Source organism: Terrapene carolina, unplaced genomic scaffold, assembly GCF_002925995.2.
Source record: "Terrapene carolina triunguis isolate 2854851 unplaced genomic scaffold, T_m_triunguis-2.0 Scaffold714, whole genome shotgun sequence".
Taxonomy (NCBI): domain Eukaryota; kingdom Metazoa; phylum Chordata; order Testudines; family Emydidae; genus Terrapene; species Terrapene triunguis.
In genome coordinates this window covers 18,172,516-18,193,529 of record NW_020665065.1, presented here as the reverse complement: position 1 = coordinate 18,193,529, position 21,014 = coordinate 18,172,516, and the positions used below count along the sequence as shown (strand labels likewise).

Genomic DNA, 21,014 nt, shown 5'->3' with positions numbered 1-21,014 from the left:
GTCAGACAGGACCATAGGCGCTGACTTACTCAGATCCCAGGGGGCACTCGACTCCTGCTCCACCCCAGGCCCTGCCCCCACTCCACCCCTTCCTCCAAGCCCCCACCCCTGCCCCCGCTCCTCCCCCAGCGCCTCCTGCACGCCACTGAACAGCTGATTGCGGTGGGCAGGAGGCACTGGGAAGGGAGGGGTGAGGAGCTGATCCGCAGGGCTGCCGGTGGGTGCTCCAGCCCCAGAGCATCCATGGAGTCGGCACCTATGGAGAGGACTATTCCACCCATGGGCAGCCTTGCATGATCGGACAGGTGCATTATGGGGCTCTGTCCTCCAAAGCATTGGGTATTGGGCACTGCCAGAGTCTGAATTGCAGCCTTGATGGCACCAGCTTCTTTGAGCCCATGGGCTGGGAAGCCCCCAGCTGCCGTGCGGTGAACCTAGGTGCCTTCCTCTTTGCTGCAGAATGGTGAGGCTCCGTTTCTGATTGCCCCAGACAGTTAGAAGAAAGGGATCCTCTGGTCGTCCAGGGTTTGAATCCCAAAATGACCATGTAGGAGCTTCCCAGGAGCACCGTCCTTCTAAGGGTTAGCTGCTTGGATGCAAATTGTGATCTCGTTACTCATGTAAGTAGTTCCTTCAGCTTCACTGGGGCTACTTGTTGAGTAGAGGAGTCACCATTTTGCCCTTTGTGAGCAACAGTGAGAGCAGGCCAGGCAGGGGGTGCAGTGCGTGATGAACAGGCTGGCTGCAGTCGCCAGTCCCCAGAGGTGGGTTGTCAATTCCTGCCCTGGCAGTTCAGCTCCCTGCAGAGCTGGCAGGGAGAAGTGGCCACTTTTGGCTGCTCTCCCACTGCATTCTTCACCGTGCCTGCCCACCACCGTGCCTGCCCTCCCTTGGCCTCCGGACCAGCCAGTGCCTGCATCTCCCTGGTATGTTCTTCCCCTGCCGCTTCCTCTCCAGCCCGAGGGCATGCCGTTAATCCTGACCCCAAGAGCACAGCCGTCTCTGCATGCTGGTAATTGAAAATGTCAGAATTCCCTGCTGACCAGCTCCTAATAAAAGTGGTTCCCAGTCTGGTAAGCTGACACTCCAGGGACTGCGATCTGTCCGAGGGGCTGGACAGCGCCCAGCTGTTCACCCCTTCATTTCCATGGTTAATTTCAAAGTGCTCGGGAGGCGAGGACGGGGCCTGGCTTTGCTCTTTCGGTCATGACCATTTTCCAGAGCAAATGTTGCCTCTGTCTGACACGACATGAGTTGCTGGGATTAAAGTGATCAGAGATGGGGGTTATGCTGCCTGTAACATGACCTTCCCAGCTAAGCCGGAAGGGGAGTGCCTTTGATACGGGGCCTAGATGGAGCCAACCTACTGACAAGCAAGGAGTGAAAGGTTCACCCTGCAGTCATGGCAGCTGGGGGAGGTGGAGAACCAGTGGTAACATGGATGGATTGGAACTGGCATGGTTGCCAATGGAGATACAGCTCATGACAGAGAAATCGGAGAAGGACTGTGGTTTCCTCCGTCGCTGGCACGTGGTCCGAAGTCTAAGGCGATAGGTAAAGTCAGTGAGCCGCCACGCAGCAGCCAGGAGACAATGAAGAGGACTCCCAGGCTGGGGCGTCTAAGGCTCTGGTTAGTTCTGTGCTGCTCCCTAGAATCTCCAGTGCTACCTTCATGTCTCTTCCCCCAACCGTTTCCTTGTTGTCCCTGGACCCACAAAGGTAATTGTGGATCTTTGCATCTTCCCCTAAGTGCCATGCCTGTGGAGGCTCTGAATGGCCAGGGAGATTATCGACCATGTTCCTGCAGCTGGGACTCCTACCAGCCAGAGCCCAGCCAGCCCCAGCCCTCTGGGAGTCTGACTTAGTCCTGACAAAGCAAGGCAGGTCCCTGCCAGTTGGGCAGGTCCTGGAGACAAGCAGCTCTCTGGTATTGAAGTGTGTTGGGGACAAGGCAGTGTGAAGCCAGTGGAGAATGGGTCACGTCACAGGGTGACAGGCTCTGTATTCAGATACGTAGTCACAGACATGATAGTCTCATTCGCAGTCTCATTCGCCAGTGGTAATGTGTCTGCTCACCTTTGTCCGGCTCTGTGCAAAAAGCCCTTAGCACTGATTGCAGTTTACATGGAAGGTAGACGCAGACCACCGGTGGGAGAGCATGTTTCCCTGCAGGCGGGTGGCCTCTGGGTCTGTTTTCGGGGGGCTAAGTAGGCAGCAGTCCCCGGGGGGAGAGACAGCTCCCACGGGAATTCCTGCTCTCTCCGTGATTAGAGGCAGGCGGCAGGGCACGCACCCGCACTTAGTTTGAGGACTCTGGCCTGCTGCTGCTAGAAAAACCCTGTCCTGCTGCCAGTAGAGTCAGGGGACACGTTGGGGCGGGGATCACCTATGGGCAGGGCAGCCCCAGATGACCTCCCCTCCTGTCCCAGCCAAGCAAATCAGCATATCCTGCGATTTTATGGGAGGCCCAGAGCCTGCCAATGGGCCTCTTTTGTCTGCTTTGCCTGATGCAATTCTTCATAGTCTGATGATTCCCTGCTGATTTTTGTCAGTTTTATCATAATGAATTGCCTTAAGCATCACACAGCAGCTTCCCCAATTACCCTCATTTCCAGTACAGCCGAAATCTCTCGGCCCCAGATCACATCACAGTGTGGTGCATCTGGTGGATATTGCAGAACTTCAGGCAGGCGGCTGAGGCTGGGGCCAGGAGCTGGGTTTGGTCCTAGAGAAGCGGACGGTGGGAATCTGACAGAAAGCAGGTGGAGGGGAGGCAGGGACCGTCTTTGTATTCGGTGTTTGCACAGGGTTCTGGTCAGTGACTAGGGCTCCGAGGTGCTACAGTAACACGATTAATCAAGTGCAGTTCTCTTCCAAATGGAGACTAAAAGTGGCTCTGGGGGGCTCTTCGTTTATAGGCTCTTAATAATTTCCAGATCAAATGGGCTCAGCTTACAAGTCAAGAGATGCTTTTCCAGACTCAGCCAGGGGTCTGTGGGCCAAGCTCATGCATCATCACTAGTGATAAAGACCATGCAGCGCAAACTGTGCTGTCCCTGACATCTGCAGCTTTTTAGTGGGTTCGCACAATTTGAACATGCGTTCCCAGAGCGATAGTGTTCCTAAAAGGGCTGATCCTTGGATAAACAAGCCAGGGGAATCTGAAGTAGAAGGGAGGCGGTATTACCTCTGGAGACAGCACTGGAGAGATCATTCCTGGGTGCTGTGTCCCGGCCCAGTGCCCACACTTTAAATCAAAAGCTGAATCATTGGAAAGGGCTCAGAAAAGAGCTACGGGAATGATTCAGATTCTGGAAATCTGCCTTATAGTGGGAGACTCATGGAGCTCAATCTAGTAGCTAACTGGAGAACAGGTGAAGAGGCAGTTTAATCTTCGGGAAAGATTTCTTAGTCTAGACTCCTCTCTCATCTAGCAGACAAACGCAGAACGAGATCCAGTGGCTGGAAGCGGAAGTCAGTACAGTTAACACTGGAAATAATAGGCATACATTTTAACAGGGAAGATAATACTTAACCACTGGAATAACTTCCCAAGGAGCGAGTGGATTCTCCCTCACTAGCTCGGCCACAAGTGTTTGGGTTAGATGCAGGAGTCACTGACCTGTGTCGTTCAGGAGGTCGGACTACAGGGTTATAATGGTCCTTTCTGGCCTTCTTATGAAACCTAAGTACTCTCTCTTTCCCCTCTGTACTGGGATTTGGTGTTTCTTTTAGGATGTTGTTGCATTTTGCATTGACCTGCCTCATTTAAAAGGCATGACACACTTTCTCCTTTTTTTTAGCTTAATTTTTTTTATTATCTTCAATAGGCAAACTGAAAATATACAACAATATATTGTACAATTAGGGAGGGAAGCCAAAAACATGCTATAGCTGGCATGGAGACATCATAACAATACTGCTTTGCACATGCCTCAGTTAAGCCAAATATTCGATTATATATAAAATATATAAATATTCGATATGTAACCATCCATTAAGGAAATAAAGAAGGAATGTTTAGCTCCGGAGCAGAGTGTGCACCTTGGAAAGAATAATTACGGTGCTGTTTATTTTGTCATGGGAAAAAAAGTGTCATTTTTCCTGCAGCAAAATGGCACATCCCACAGGGCCACATTCCGTTTTACAAACATATCTGAACAGCCGGCATCAGCTAGACAATGCTTTGGAAGGTGGCAGAAATATCCCAGTGCAGAGCAGAATGAAAGAACAACGAATGTCCGCTCACTTTTTAGTTTGTTGGAGTTTTACTCTGAAACATTCCAAGACCCAAGGGAGAGAACCTGTGTAAAATGTGTTCACAAGTAACGAACTTCAGTAAATTCAACTTAAATATTCTGGACCTTCTACTACCAGAAACTTTTTCTCTGCTGAGTTCATTGTGTAAATCCTCTGGTTCTCTGGACCTGTGTTTGTCACTCAGTGCCCACCCGAGTCCAGTGTGGACTAACGCACAAAGCCCACTACCTGCCATATCCCCCAGAGCCGGACGATGTTCAGCACTAGCCTGCCCAGACCGAGTGAGGATGTTCTCTGCGTTCTTGCAGCTGAACTCAGGTTACATCTAGGACTGGAAGGGACCTTGAGAGGTCATCTAGTCCAGTCCCCTGAACTCATGGCAGGACTAAATATTATCTAGACCATCCCTAACAGGTATCTGTCCAACCTGGTCTTAAAAATCTCCAATGACAGAGATTCCACAATTTCCCTAGACAATTTATTCCAGTGTTTAACTACCCTGACAATTAGGAAGTTTTTCCTAATGTACAAACCTAAACCGCCGTTGCTGCAATTTAAGCCCATTGCTTCTTGCTCTAGCCTCAGAGGTTAAAGAGAACAATTATTTTCCCTCCTTGTAACACCTTTCATGTACTTGAAAACTGTTCTCATGTCCTCTCTGTCTTCTCTTCTCCAGACTAAACAAACCCAATTTTTACAATCTTCCCTCATAGGTTATTTTTCTAGACCTTTCATCATTTTTGTTGTTCTTCTCTGGACTTTCTCCAGTTTGTCCACATCTTTCCTGAAATGTGGTGCCCAGAACTGGACACAGTACTCCAGTTGAGGCCTAATCAGCGTGGAGTAGAGTGGAAGAATCACTTCTCTTGTCTTGCTTACAACACTCCTGCTAATACATCCCAGAATGATGTTTGCTTTTCTTGCACCAGTGTTACACTGTTGACTCATATTTAGCTTGTGAGCCACTCTGACCCCCAGATCCCTTTCTGCAGTACTCCTTTCTACGCAGTCATTTCCCATTGTGTATGTATGCAATGATTGTTCCTTCCTAAGTGGAGTACTTTGCATTTGTCCTTATTGAATTTCATCCTATTTATTTCAGACCATTTCTCCAGTTTGTCCAGATCATTTTGAATTTTAATCCTATCCTCCAAAGCACTTGCAACCCCTCCCAGCTTGGTATCATCCACAGATTTTACAAGTGTACTCTCTGTGCCATTAGCTAAATCACTGATGAAGAGATATTGAACAGAACCAGAACCAGAACTGATGCCTGGAAGATCCCACTCGTTATGCCCTTCCAGCTTAACCGTGAACCACTGATAACTACTCTCTGGGAACGGTTTTCCGCTGTAGAGTAGCTCCATCTAGGTTGTATTTCCCCAGTTTGTTTATGAGAAGCTCATGCGAGACAGTCTCAGTATTTTATCTGGCTGTGTCTTATTTTCATTGCAGGAATGGCAAGGAGGCCCTGCCCAGGCTGGGGCCCATTGTGTTAGGCTTGGGCCCTGTATCCAGAAGCAACAGTCTGTGTCCCAGGGAGCGTCCCATCTAACTAGCCAATAAACAGAGAGATGGAGACGGGCAGGGATATTATCTCCATTTTGCAGATGGGAAACTGAGGCCCAGAGTGATTATCTGTGACTTGCCCATGGTCATGTAGGAAATCTGTGGCAGAGCTGAGAGCTGACATCAGGTCAGGAGCTGAGGGTTTCTCTGGACCCCCACAGTGTAGGAGGCTCTGAAGGGTTAAAAACTCACATGGCTTCACCATACATTGCAGCTGGCTGATAAAATTACCGTCCTGCTTCGTGGAGTCACACAGCATCTGTGCACAAGATGCCCTGGTGTTTTGTAGAGTTCTGTGGTTAGAAGCTTTTCCTGTGGCTAGACTCTGAAGAGCCACTCAGCTGAATGGCAAAGATGTGTCTAGGATCCTCTGAGCCGCTTTGGAAATCAGAACCCCTCCTTCTAGCAGAAAGATGTGATCTCCTGATTCCCAGGCGATGGGGGTCATGCCTGTGAACAGAGCCGGAGGCCACATCAGTCCATGTGCTGCTGCCTCATCAGTGGGTGTTTGTGTGGAGACAAATGTTTGCAGCATTGTTCCATGCAGCTCTGTTCTCTCCAAGAACAAGGGTCCCCCCTTGCGGTTCCTGTCAAGGGGGCAACGTTGGGGGTTCCCCTCCTGCCTGCAGGACAAGCCTGTGCCCGGCTCTCCTTCCAGGAGTGGATGGGAATGATTGTTTCACAGCTACAGCAAGGTCACTGATGTTACCCTCAAGTGCCTTTCCCGTGAGTTGAGCTGCTTCATGAGCTCCATCGAGGAGAACGTGTTGCAGGTGTTTTCCCCCACACTTGCCTGCATAGGATGAAACCCCACCTGTGCAGAAGGTAGCACAAAAAGGACCATGTGTTACTAAAGTGCAAAACAGTGTGAGTGGTGCATAAGTGGTGCTTTGGTCTTGTGCATAAAGGGATTTCCCCCATCCACAGCACTGGCTGTCACAAGCCCCAGCACCTTTGCTGAAGCATTGTTAGACTTTCGTAGCATTTGCATTGTCATTTGGAAATGGTTCTGAAATGTGTCGCCTCCAGATCAGCTTTGAGACCCTGGCCCTCTGTCCTGCGCTAGAATGCGGCAGGTTCACTGAGAACATGGCTCTCTTAGGCTTGGGTTTGTAAATCACGGAACGACTTACTCAAGAGGTGGCTTCCGCTGATTTCTTTACTTACCACATCAACATGGTGGTCCAAAACCAGGGGAGATACTTACTAGCCACGAAGTCGCTTGTATGACCCCAGCGCCTTCTGGGTGGGGTTATCAAAAGTGCTCGGCCTTGGCGTAACTCTGTAAGCTTCCAGTGACTTCACTGGGAGCAGAGTGAGACCAGCGCTGAGCATCTGCTAGGCCTGCCCCTGGTACTGTAGGAATGCAGGGTTCCATTAGACACAGTACAGCGGGGCCCATTAGCAGATGTAAATGCTCCCGTTGCTTTTCTAGCTGCGTTTATTCTGGGCCAAACCATCTCCCCGTCACCGCTTCCTCTGCAGAGCAGGTTGCATGAAAATCAAACGCTCTCCACATCTCAGGCTGCGAGATGACGCTCACGGGGCATGGTTCTTTTACAGTCCCCTGGATTATTGCACGTGGTGCAGAACACGCCACCAGCAGGCACACGGCACGTTCCACTTTCATACAGCAGAGACTGGCATGGGCCAGAGATATTGTACATGGTGTTTCTTCACTTACTGAGCTGCAAGATTCAGTCATTCATGATGGCTTAGTTTGCAAAGGGCCTAAACACACAAGAGGCAGCATGCATTGGTGGTTCAGGGCCCGGCATGGGAACAGGATCTGCTCTGTCTGCCTTGCTCTCCTAGGTATGGTGATCCCCTCTGTGAGGTCTCTCAGGCGGGGAGAGAAGTCTTGGGAAAGGAGTCATCCACTTCTCCCCACCAAGAAGGAAGCACAACCAGGGGATTGTTCTTGTTTTCTGGGTGGGGGGGCTTGTGCCCATTCTCCTAAGCTCCCATCTGCTCCCACTGCTCTCAGCCTGGCAGAGACCAGCTGGCTCCAGCGCATGCCACATCCTCTTCCCTGGGCCCTGCCTCAGCAATCCGTGGCTTGGGCACACCCACGTCTCTCCGGCCTTTTTCTGCAGCAAGGGAAACCCAACGTGAATCTCACGCTTGTCACTGAGATTGTCGGTTTTCCTAAAATACATGATGGTGGTGAAAATAATCAGCCGTAGTAACAATGGAATAACAGCCGGGGTTAGAAACGTCATCACTTCATTCGAATGAAATCACATCTCTAGCCTGCACTTTGCAACGGTCAGCCCTGGTCCTGCAAGAGGATTGCAGTCAGTGGGACTTCGTGTGGGGCACGGGCCCTGCAGGACTGGGGCTGACAGATAGGGAGACTGCACCACGTGGATGGGGCAGCAGTGAGTGATGGTAAGAAGCCTAGAGGGGAGTAAGGGAGCCATGAGGAGAGAGGACTGGGAGGAGTGCAGAGAACCAGGCACATGACCTGAAATAATAAGGGTGAGGAGCTCTGGTTTGCCATGAGACGAGCCAGGAATCCAGTGAAGGGCGCCAGGGTTGGAGCAAAGGGAGAGTCGGTGACTTTAGCAGCTGTGGTTTGGATAGTGGATGGGAACTTGCCATCCCATGGGCAGTCTCCATTCCCTACCCTCACCGTGTTTCTGAGGGAGCATTGGCTGGCAGTGACACCAGCAGGGGGAGATCTCTGAGACAGCCATAGATCTCAGAGCTTTGCCAATGCTGGCCTGTGTCATTATCCCTGTTTCACAGATGGGGAAACTGAGGCACAGGGCAGGGATGTGACACAGCAACTTTGGTCTCCTGACTCCCATGCCTGGCCCCTAAGCACCAGTCTGTGCTGGAGACTAACCCATCATGAACGTTGCAAAATAGTAAATGAAGAAAATCAACTGAAAAGCCAGGATAATGCATCATGAAAGTGTACTTTGTTCATTTATTTTGACAATTGCAGCCTCATTTTAATTATTTATGATTCTACTTTGTTATGTTCTGTAGCCAAGCTGGTCAAAGTAACAAAGTCTTAGCACCGCCTGTTACTGGAGACCTGGGGGCAGCAGGCTGTCGGGAAGTCTTTGTGGAGGTGCGGTGAGAACCCGCACAGGGGACGAGTGAGGTGCTCTGCACCTTGTATGTTGGGGAACACCTTGCTGCTCTCGAACGCCCTTTCTCAGGATTGTTTAGTGAGTTGCTTTTATATTAAAGGCTTTACATTACATTACATTACGTTAAAAGGCTGTGCCTAGTAAAAGCCCCTTTGAATGTGAGTCTGTCTTTCATGTGGAAACAGACTTGGAGAGATAGTGACGGGGGTGTGATGGGATCCTCGGGGTACAACCTTGAACTGGGGTACCGCTGTGCCCCCTTAGCGCTCCAGCCTGGGCTGTCTCTCACAGTGCTTTGCTAGTGACAGCCAACAAACCCCTCCAGGTGCTGTGATCACTCAGCACAACAGCATGTGGAGCCCCACACCCAGCTAGATTGCATGAATGCTCCCTGAGCCACTCACAAATCACACAGGGAAAGGCACCAGCCAGTTTCCCCCAGCTCCCCAGCCATGCACCCCAGACCAGTGTATGGTTATTACCCGTCCGCCCCTCCCTCAATGTGGAGAGGACACGCACCAGCCTTTGTAACTGAGCTGAGATTTCCCAAGCACTTCAACCAAAACACACTGCTTTCGGTAAAATATAAAACAGGTTTATTAACTACAGAAAAAGCGATTTGAGTGATTATAAGTGGGAGGCATAAAGGGTCAGAGCTAGTTACCAAAGAAAATAAAAGGTAACTGCAAAATCTAAAGCTTAAACCTTATTGGACTAGACAGTATTTGGATCGAGCAGTTTGCTCACCCCCCTGGATGTTACAGTTCTTAATACACAGGCTTCTCCCTTAAGCCTGGACCAGTCTCCTCGGTCGAAGTCTTTTGTCTTTCCAATGTTCTTATTGCTTCCAGCCTAGGTGGGGGAGGAGAAAGGTAAAAGCATGATGTCCTTGTCCCCTATTTTATAATCTTAGTCCATGTGCCTAGAAAACGCTTACCCAAACATGCCCTGGTGGACTTTGCTGCGTCACAGCGTTGAGCAATTCCCCCGGTGTGGTCTTGTGCAACTGAGTCACAGAACTGAGAAGTCCCCATTGTGTGGTGCTTGTGCAATTGTCATTGAATTGCAAACCCCTTGATTACACCTCCCTTGCTGATTAATGGTGGATTAACACCCTCCTGGGAGAATCTCAACCTTACAGCGTATGTCAGTAACAACCATACAGCAAAATCTCATAACTGCATACACACTGATGCCAGGGCCGGCTCCAGGCACCAGCCCACCAAGCTTGTGCTTGGGGCGGCACCTGGAGGGGGGCGGCGCTCCGGCCCCCGGGGAGAGCGGGGCCACGGCCGGGCTCGCCGCCCTCCCCCCGGCGCTCCGGCCGCCCCCCCCCCCGGCGCCCCGCCCCCGGGGCCCCGGCCGCCCCCCCCCCCCCCCCCCCCGGGGGGGGGGGGGGGCGGCCGGAGGCTTTTTTGCCTGGGGCGGCAAAAAAGCCAGAGCCGGCCCTGACTGATGCTATACGGGTTTCAGCAGATCATGACCTTTCATATGATATCTTACTGGCCTGCTTTGTATGAAATATCACAACCATCTAGGAATGATGAATATGGGGGGTACAGGGCGCTATTTTGAGGTACAGGGGGTGTTACCTCATTACCTTTTCTGAGGATTCAAAGCCTGGTGCTGCAGCTGTGGGGAGCTCATTCTCTTAGCCATTCTCACTGGGTCTCTCTCTCTCCCCGGCCCTGACGTAGCTCTGCCTGAGACTGGTTTTTCATCAGTTGTGCGCACTGGGATTATGCCTAATTTACATTTGTGTGAGAGCAGAATCCAGCCACGTGTCCGGGGTGCTTATTGGGAGGGGTAGCAGCACCGTGCTATGCGTGAAGAGGAATGCATTAGTCTGCCTCTGCTTTGCTTGTGAGCCCAGCCCCGGGTGCCAGAGAATCTCACGTGACCGTGGAAATGGGGTAAGAATCTGTAGCTACATCATTCCTAGCAGGCTACATGTCGAGCCGTGTTGGCCATCAAGGGCAATCTCACTGTGACCAGCTGGTGGGCCAGTCTGACCGGAGCTGGAGGCATCTGTCGGGTGCAGGAGAACTAGTGGGTCTGCATGTGTGTCATTTCCAGGAGGACTGTGATGGGGCGCAAGAATCACTGTTACACATGTATCTGGTCAGTTTGCGCTTTATGCTCAGGCTGATGGATGAACCTCTCGCACTCGCATCTGCTGCCTGCAGACCCAGCACATTGACAGCAGAGGGGAGGGATAGCTCAGTGGTTTGAGCATTGGCCTGCTAAATCCAAGGTTGTGAGTTCAATTCTTGAGGGGGGTCACTTAGGGATCTGGGGCAAAAATCGGTACTTGGTCCTGCTTGTGAAGGCAGGGGGCTGGACTTGATGACCTTTCAGGGTCCCTTCCAGTTCTATGAGATAGGGAGACATGCACTTCCAGTGTGTCCCTGGGCCCCAGGCATGACGAATATTGGGGGTGGAAAATGGATTTTTGCATGTTCTTGATGCAATGGCTTCTTTGCTGGGAGACACGGCAGGTTTTGCTCAAACAAGAGTTCATTTTGCCTGAGAATTAGGGCCTGTTTCACTTGAAAATAATCCAGATCCCCACCTGAAATATTGCACTGAACTGCTCCCAATTTCAAACTCGTAACAAAGTGCAAAAATCTCAAGCCCTGAATAACTTTCCGTGTTCATAGGAATATTTTGCTCTCCTCTCAGACGCTAGGAATTGCAAGGGGCTGGCCCCGGGAGCTGTACAGACCAGTGGCCAGTGCTGGAACTGAAAGCGATGGCTACGACAAAGTAATGTTACTGACCTGCCCGCTCCAGCGTCAAGTGCCATCTGCTCTGTGCGGTTGACTTACAGTTCTCTCTTCTCCCTCTCTTCCAGCCCCTTCTGCTGTGTCCATCATGCACCAGGTCAGCCGGACGGTGGACAGCATTACCTTATCGTGGTCTCAACCTGACCAGCCCAACGGAGTCATCCTGGATTATGAACTGCAATACTTTGAGAAGGTATCAGCAGAGCCTGGGGCCGCCCACTGTTAATGTGGGCATGGGGAGAGACGGCTCAGACCTTTGCCATCCTTGAGGGAGATGCTTTGGGGGACTGACCATCACAGCCAGAGATGGCATGAGCCCCGGGGGTATGTGACGGCCCAACAGGTGTCAGATGCAATCGAAGAGAATAACAGACGGGCACCGAGGCTGACAGAGTCAGTCTGGCGGTGTGTATTAACCCTTCGGATCCCAGGGAATGAATGTGTAGGGCAGGACACGCTGTAGTCTCCATGCGGCTAACTCTGGTTGGGCGATATAGCGGGTTTGAAAGGGAATGAGGAGTCACTGAGGAGGAGTTCTTGAGGCCGTGGGAGGAGTGTCCCAACCTTCAATAATCAAGAGCTAGTGGCTATCAGCGCCATTGCAGGCTGGCCCTTCCCTCCAGTTTGCTAAAGCCGAGGTCCCAGGGACTTGTTAGTCCCTTTCCCTGGAGCAGGAACTGTGCTGGCTGGAACCTCGCGAATTGATACACTAGTATCTTGGGGCCAAATTCCTGCTTGCTGGAACTCCACGGAGTCAATGGTTTTACACCAGGGATGAATTTAGCTTCCAGTGCCAGTCTTAAGGGCTTCTCTGCATGAGCATTGTTTGCACCAGTGCAGCTGAACCAGTGCAGCCTCCAGTGTGCATGTGTTGCACTGGCAAAAGCTGGGCTTGCACTTCCCCGTGTATACGCGTTGTACAAGTACGAAGCTGGGCTTGCACTTCACAATGTATATCTGTAGCACCAGTAGGAAGCAGGGCTGGCACTCCCCAATGTGTATGTGTTGCTCCTGTAGGAAACTGGTCTTGCACTCCCCCGTGTGACTTATCCGGGGATAGAACTGTGATAAGTGGTGCTGGTGCAAGCTCCACTTTACACGAGTGCAGTGCATCTGTGCTGGGGGTCTACACTGATGCAGCTACCCCAGTGCAATGCCCTATGGGACGGGAGCTGATGTGAGAGGTTGGAAGAGATCCAGGTGGAATGGCCCTTCTGAGTGAGAATCCGTCCCTCTCCAAAACACGCCCCATTCCAGGTGCCACCAGCCCAGCCAGAGAAGCGAAGAGGGATTCTGTGTTATTCAGTAGAACTCACCCTGCACAACAGGAGGAAGTTCACGGGCCAGGACTGTAACTTGCTTTGCATGGTGGGGAGGTGTCTGACGGGCTGGCTTTGTGCTGCCAAGGCCTGCCGTGCTGGGGGTCTGTGCAGGGTCGCAGGAGAAGGCCCAGCCTCAGTGAGTGGTGCTGAGGCTTTGGCAGGATGGACCCCGCTGGGAGCGGGAAGTGGGGGGCAGGAGCCTTCTCCTCCCAGGAGCACATCTCTGCCGCAAACTACACATTAAAAAATAAACTCAAAAAATCCCCACCTAATTAAAACACTTTATGATTTAAATGAAACAGAAAATTTTTCCCAGCAGCTGCCTGAGGAAATGATTAATCCCCGTTGCTCCCTGCCCGTGACCTATTTTCTCAGCACCAAGAGCCAGAGGGAGAGGGGGGAGGGGAGAGCCGCTTTGTAAGCTGTAAAATAGGTCCTGACCTATATTGCATAAATCAGAGCCATTTACTTGACCCCTGGAAATGATCCCAGAGAACATAGCGAGTTGGATGGGGAGATAACCAGACAGATCCAGAGAGGGGTCCCAGCCCAGAGACACTCTAAGCAGCAAGAGAAGCTCTCGGGGAGTTTATTCGCTCGTTCTCTCTCTCTCTCGGTGGGGGTGTAAATACAGGGAAATGGTCTGTAAAGCCAAAGCTGTGTCCTACGCCCCGTCCGCTGGGCTGTGGCTGGCTGCTGGAGGAGACTGCTCTCCTCCTTGCTCTTAGAGATTATTGCATCAGAGGCAAATGGTCTTGCTGACAAATGGCACAACTAATGCCAAGATGTAGTGGTTCATACAGCTTACAATGCAAATGGCGCTGGGGCCCTGCCAAGGAGCCTGGGCTGGAATTTGCTGCCAGCGTTAGCAGTGGGCAGAAGGGAATATTCTAACCCCAGCCCTCCTTTGCCTTGCAGAGGGAGGGGCTGGTGCCCATGCTACAGTGACATTTTGGGCTTGTTTTGACATTTGGACAAGTTGGTCCTTGTCCTGGCCACTGTCAGCTCTCCACCCGCCAGAAGGTGGGAATGAGCAACAGGGGAGGGATCACTTGATGATTCCCTGTTCTGTTCATTCCCTCTGGGGCACCTGGCATTGGCCACTGTCGGAAGACAGGAGACTGGGCTAGATGGACCACTGATCTGACCCAGTACGGCCGTTCTTATGGTCTTATGTTCACCTTGCTCTGTTTCGTCCCCAAAACTGAAACAAGTGTATCTGCTTTTCATTGTGAAATGACTTTTCATTTCGAAATTGATTTTATTTTAAATTCGAATGCAGCACAAAATGAAAATGTCACAATTGGAATAAAACGCTTGGATTTTATCACAGCACAATGTTTTCAATTGACCCAAAAAAGTTTTTTTTCCCTAAATTTAGTTTCAGAGAAAATTGTAAATGTTGTTGGTTTTGTTCCAGTTCGGAATGAAACCAGTTTCAGAATGTCAGTGTTTCCCGCAGAGCAGAAATTCTGAGCTTCAAATAGCTCCAGTTGTCATTAAAACCATCATGTGGGCCCAAACTATGATTTTCATCCCTTGTAACTAGGCCAGACCCAGAAAAACCCCTTTGCTCCCTAAGGGATCTCTCCTTGCTAGATTTCAGCTCCCGACCCCAAGCAGCTTGGACGCCAGAGCTGTTTAAAAGTGGCAACTTTGTTCTCATCATGGAAAAAGTGCGCTTGCTCCACTTGAAAACCCAGAATTGTCTTTGCTCAAAGTTTCCAAACAAATTCACTCCTGGGTAGTAACCAGCCCTGGAGAATTTCAGCTCCAAAGGTTGTGAGCACCTGAAAAATGGGGGGTTCCAATGGAAAAGCTTAGGACAGACAGACTCTGGACTCATTAGGGAGTTAAGAGAAGCAGAGGCCAGAAAGCCTTTCTCCAAACCGTGCTGGCGTTTGGTGCAGGTTATTTTGCATTTCCAGTCAGTGTCACACAGGGAAAGGACAAAGAATAATGGAAGAACGGTTGGGCTTGGCAGGCCCAGGAAGGTGTTTGGTGGCCAGCTGTCAGCCCTGTACCGACACCTCTGTAGGTGTGTCTGCGCTGCCCTCCGGGGATGTGATTGCAGCTGGCACAGGTAGCAAAGCAGTGAACCCAGGCTAGCTGCACAAGTAATTCTCAGGGGTCCAGGAGGGCTCGTCCAGCCCCTATTGCAGCCAGTGTTGCTGTGGCTTCACTGCTGGCAAGATTAAAACGAGCCCAGCTTTGCGCTGTCGGCATACCGTGTGCACGTGCATTGGTAAGACCAGGCTGTAGCGAGACTGAGCAGGAGGGGGCTGGGCGGGATGGGAGCGCTGGGCCCAGGGCTGTGAGAGCGGAGGCGCAGTCCGTTTGTTCGCTGAGGGAGGGGAGCACTGGGAGGGGCAGGGAGCCCTGCTGTATGTTCACGTACTAATCCCAACATCCCCAGGGCTGGGGAAGTCCAGACTCAGGGGGTAGTGGGGCCTGCCCCAGCCTGTGACACATGAGGCTTCTTGAGAACCACATCTCCCCCGAGCCAAGGCTAGGAAAGAAACGGGGAGGCATTTCTAAGTCATTCCATGTTACCTGGGCAGCTCTGGAGCGGGGCTGGGCTGGGGAAAACCGTGTAAACTCATCAAGTGCTTGTTGCAAAACGTGATGGACAAGACACTGACATTGGGCCGGTTCCAGCCCCCATTGTGCCGGGGGTGGAGGTGAGTTGGCCCTAGATCCAGCCTGCGATTCCACGGTGCTGCCCACGTTTCAAAGCCTGCAGCATCAGACAGAGAGGACACTGCCCTAAGTAATGGCCTAGCTGGCCCTGCTTGGGGCTTGGAACTGACGATTCTTCCTTACTTGTCTGCTGGACTGATTCCTCCTAGGAAGAATGTTCTTCATCCCCTACCAAGTGAGCTGGTCTAGCTCCTCCTTGCAGGCTGACAATCCCGCCCCCAGATTGTTAGTATCCCACCCTCTGTGCAGCGCAGTGCCCTGAAATGCCTGAAGGCACCACTCCTGGACTGACCAATGTAAAGCAGGTTCAAGAGGGAGGATTTTGCCTCTGGACTGGGAGGTTTGATGCTCTTTCCTTGCAGACCAGGTGCCTGTTGAGGCTGTGAGTGGCTTCTGCCCAGCACCCAGATGTCTTGCATGAGGCGCTGAGAGCACCTGATTCAATATTCTTGTAAAGCAGCTCGCCTTGCAGGCGCAGGCTGGTTGGCTGCTCCATTTCCTTAAGGGGCAGATTAACCTGGCAATTGCAACATTTTCATTTGGGCCTCGCTGGCAGGTTTTGATGATCAAAGGGACCTGCCTTTCCAATGTATTTATAACCCCCAAACCAATCCCAGTGCCACAGTGGAACAAAGGAGAAGCGCATATTCGTGGAGATTAGCACACCCCTCACAATGCCCTAAAGGCCCAGTTACCCCAGGTTACCTCCACCGCACTGGCCGTGCACCTCCTGGGAGTGGAAAGGTTCAGTGCTACAGTCCTCAATACTCCATTAGTAAACATGTCGTAGGAGAGCCCCGCCCGGGTTATAACAGCCCGTACCTTATTGGAAGATTGTTACCAGGTCCCCGCTTAATCTTCCTTTCTCAGGACTAGACATGCCCAGAATCTTCCCTCCTAGGCCAGGCTTTCTACACCTGGTCCATATCTGCCTTAAAATGTGGTGCCCAGAGCTGGACACAGGACTCCAGCTGAGGCCTCACCAGTGCTGACTAGAGTGGGACAGTTGTCTCCTGTATCTGACATACATCGCTCCTGTTAATACACCCCAGCATGATAGTCGCCTTTTTAGCAACTGCATCAGACTGTTAACTCCTAGTCAGTTTGTGATCCATTATAATCCCCAGATCCTTTTCAGCAGCACCACTGCCTAGCCAGCTACTCCCCGTTTTGGAGTTGCGCATTTGATTTTTCCTTCCTAAGTGAAGTACTGTGCACTTGTCTTTATAAAATTTCATCCTGTTGATTTCAGATCAGTTCTCCAATTTGTCTCGGCTGTTTTGATTTCTAATTCTGTCCTCCAAAGTGTTTGCAACCCCTCCCAGCATGGTGTCATCCACAGATTTTATAAGCATCCTCTCCCTCCGTTACTCAAGTCATTAATGAAAATATTGAGTAGCACGAGACCCAGTACAGCCTCCTGCCCACAGGGGGTAGGAACGGAGCAATTGCCCCACACTGGCCCCGCCCACAGGGGGTAGGAACGGAGCAATTGCCCCACACTGGCCCCACCCACAGGGGGGTAGGAAGGGAGCGATTGCCCCCCACTGGCCCCGCCCACAGGGGGTAGGAATGGAGCAATTGCCCCACACTGGCCCCACCCACAGGGGGTAGGAAGGGAGCGATTGCCCCCACTGGCCCCGCCCACAGGGGGTAGGAACGAAGCGATTGCCCCACACTGGCCCCGCCCACAGGGTGTAGGAAGGGAGCGATTGCCCCCCACTGGCCCCGCCCACAAGGGGTAGGAAGGGAGCGATTGCCCCCCACTGGCCCCGCCCACAGGGGGTAGGAAGGGAGCGATTGCCCCCCACTGGCCCCGCCCACACGGGGTAGGAAGGGAGCGATTGCCCCACACTGGCCCCACCCATAGGGGGTCGGAGGGGAGCCCTGCTCACAGGAATCCTGTATGCTGCTTGGAACATTTGAATCTGCTTTATGGAAAGAGAGGCTATTGGCCGGGTTAACTCCCTGCTCATCAGGAAGTGCCAGGGGATTGTTCACTGATTTCAACGCCAGGGTCCATTGTGCCCACCAAGCCTGACCTCCTGCATGTTACAGGGCAGAGACCCTCGCCCCGCGATTCCTGCAGCCCGCCCAGAACTGGCCGCTGAGCTCGAGTGTATCTTAGAGAATATATTTTTCCTTCTGAGGAGTGTCCAGCCCTGTCTGCTGCTCAGAGCTCAGATCTGAAAGCTCTGGGCATGGGCTTGTTGCTAACCTTGCTGGAGGCCTCTGTCGGTCAGCATTTGGGGAGCTGGGTGAGGGAGCTTGGGGGTCAGGAATTGGTCCATGGGAAGAGCACTTGGACGGACAGGTCTGTTAATATTGTTGTTATTCATTAATCTTATAGTGGCTCAAATGTGCCGGGCACTTCCCAGACAACACAGAAGGATGTGGTCCCTGCCCTATGATACAGTGACTGCGGGTGACAAGCAGTGGTGGGGGGCTGGGGGCAGATGGTGAAGAGGGAGTTCATGATAAGCATCTCCAGGTAGTTCTGTTTGATTTGATAGGTCTGGTGGGAGAAGGAAAGAGGGAAGGGTTGAGCTGGCAGGCCAGGCAGTTTGTACCGGGGAGAGGTGAAGCCATAAGTGATCCAGAGAGGCAGAGGTGTCAATTCTTGTAAGGCCTGAGGCAATGGAGAAGGGGGAGCCAATGAGGAGACTCAAACAGGGGAGAGCCTTGGTCAGATCCACCTGGAAGATCATTTCAGCATCCACATTTTGGACATCCTGAAAGGGGTGGTAGGGAGGTCAGAGTGGGTAAACAAAGTGAATGGGGACAAGGGACGGATAGGCCATGGCGGGGAAAGGGATGGGGAGGGGATGTATAGGGATGGTGGGGAGGCTACAGAGGGAGTGGGGATGGGTAGGATGTAGAAATGTAGGGCTGGAAGGGACCTTGGGAGCTCATCTAGTCCAGCCACCTCTGCTGAGGCAGGACCAAGTAAACCTGGACCTTCCCTGACAGCAGATTTTTTTCAACCTCTTCCTAAAAACCTCCTATGATGGAGATTCCACACCCTCCCCGGTAGCCTTATTCCAGAGTTTAACGATCTTTGTAGTTAGAAAGTTTTTCCTAATAGCTAATCTAAATCTCCCCTGGTGCAGATTAAGCCAATTGCTTCCTGTTCTACCGTTAGTGGACAAGGAGAACAATTAATTCCCATCCTCTTTATAACAGCCGTTAACATATTGGAAGACTGTTATCAGGTCCCCCCCCCTTAATCTTCCTGTCTCAGGACTAGACAAGCCCAGAATCTTCCCTCCTAGGCCAGGCTTTCTACACCTGGTCCATATCTGCCTTAAAATGTGGTGCCCAGAGCTGGACACAGGACTCCAGCTGAGGCCTCACCAGTGCTGACTAGAGTGGGACAGTTGTCTCCTGTATCTGACATACATCGCTCCTGTTAATACACCCCAGCATGATAGTCGCCTTTTTAGCAACTGCATCAGACTGTTAACTCCTAGTCAGTTTGTGATCCATTATAATCCCCAGATCCTTTTCAGCAGCACCACTGCCTAGCCAGCTACTCCCCGTTTTGGAGTTGCGCGTTTGATTTTTCCTTCCTAAGTGAAGTACTGTGCACTTGTCTTTATAAAATTTCATCCTGTTGATTTCAGATCAATTCTCCAATTTGCCACGGCTGTTTTGAATCCTAATCCTGTCCTCCAAAGTGCTTGCAACCCCTCCCAGCATGGTGCCATCCACAGATTTTATAAGCATCCTCTCCCTCCGTTACTCAAGTCATTAATGAAAATATTGAGTAGCACGAGACCCAGTACAGATCCCTGTAGGACCCAACAAGAAACATCCTCCCAGATCCCACATGGAGGGAATGGGGATGGGGATGGGGATGGGAGTGGGTCGGATGTGGAGGGAAGGGGATGGGAGTGGGTAAGATGGGAACGGGGTGGAGACAGGGAGTGGGTAGGCCGTGGAAGGGATGGAGATGGGGACATAAGTGCAGAGAAGGGCGACCCTTCACATTTGTACGGAATGAAGAGCATGGTTCATTCACAGCAGAAGAGTCATTATCTCCATCCAAATTCAGCTTTTGCTACAGGTGGGTCCCCCATGCAACAGGCAATTTCCATTTCTATACCAAGTGGGACCCTGGTGCAAACCCCCGGAGCGGGAGACCTGCAGAAGCAGAGACTTTATTGCTCCCCTATAGGGGAATGGGAAAACTGAAGGGGCTTAAATGGGAACCTGCCTAAGGGCTAGAGCCATACAGTTGGCGTCTGTGTAACCCCTCAGCTGGCTCCACTCCAGCAGGAGACTGCTGGGGCCTTGTGCAGGCACTAATGGCCATTGTGCTCTTCACAGCATCTTGTCTGTCTCATTAGCCAGTGTATGTCTTGGTATTCACACTCTTCGGCACTGGGGGGTTTGCTTCCTCACTAAGCAGGCTATATTCCACTGGGTTGTTTTGGTAGGGTTGCTTATAAGTTCTAGGGGCTAATGGGGAAAAGCAAGAGAAACCAAAGGTGTGTGGGGGGGGGGGGGGGGCAGATGGCCTGACTGCAGAAGCATGGACTTTGCAGCACCATATTTGCCCCCCAGATCTCCCCTTCACAGCGACGCTGAGCTCAGGCTGCCCTTCCACCCACCCACCCACCAGTAGAGGGACCAGCATTTAGATGTTTGTTTCTCTTGTCGTTCACTCAGGGCCAGTGCTACCATTAAGGCGAACTAGGCAGTTGCCTAGGGCGCCAAGATTTGGGGGCGCCAAAAAGCGGTGCCCCCAATTGTTTTTTTTACAGCGTTCCTCCCCGAGCGCGCGGTCGCCTCTCCACTTCTCCCGCCTCCCAGGCTTGCGGCGCCAATCAGCTGTTTGGCGCCGCAAGCCTGGGAGGAGAATTAGAGCCGGGGTGGCGTGCTCAGGGGAGGAGGCGGAGCAGAGGTGAGCTGGGGTAGGGAGGTGCCGCACAGCTCCCCAGGCCGGGGGGGGGGGGGCGGCGCGGGGGGGGGAGGGGGGGGGCCGGGGGGCGGAGGGGGGGCGGGGAGCTGCCGCAGGGCTGGGGGGGTGGGGGCGCAAGGTGGAAGTTTCGCCTAGGGCGCAAAACTTCCTTGCACCGGCCCTGCGTTCACTCAACCAATCCCTCCAACAAGGCTCTCCTGATCCCCGGGTATTGAACAGCGTGCTGGGAGCTGTCGCTTTGCACCGTTTGCCAAGGTTCGCTGCTGGCCTCAGAAGCGAGGAGCTGCTGCACTCAAGCACCGCTTAGCCCCATGGCTTCCCCAGTCACTGAGTTGTTGCCCCCCCCCCC

At 52.2% G+C, this 21,014-nt stretch overlaps 1 protein-coding gene across 4 annotated transcripts in view; it reads left to right on the top strand.

Annotated features, from left to right (window-relative positions):
- The window catches only part of EPHB2 (EPH receptor B2), a 143,217-nt gene that overhangs the window by 93,741 nt on the left and 28,462 nt on the right, over nt 1–21,014 (top strand). For all 4 annotated transcript variants that reach the window (XM_026659973.2, XM_026659971.2, XM_026659972.2 and 1 more), the window contains exon 5: nt 11,788–11,912. In XM_026659973.2, the coding sequence (XP_026515758.1) occupies nt 11,788–11,912 (125 nt within the window). The remainder of the gene's footprint in view (nt 1–11,787; nt 11,913–21,014) is intronic.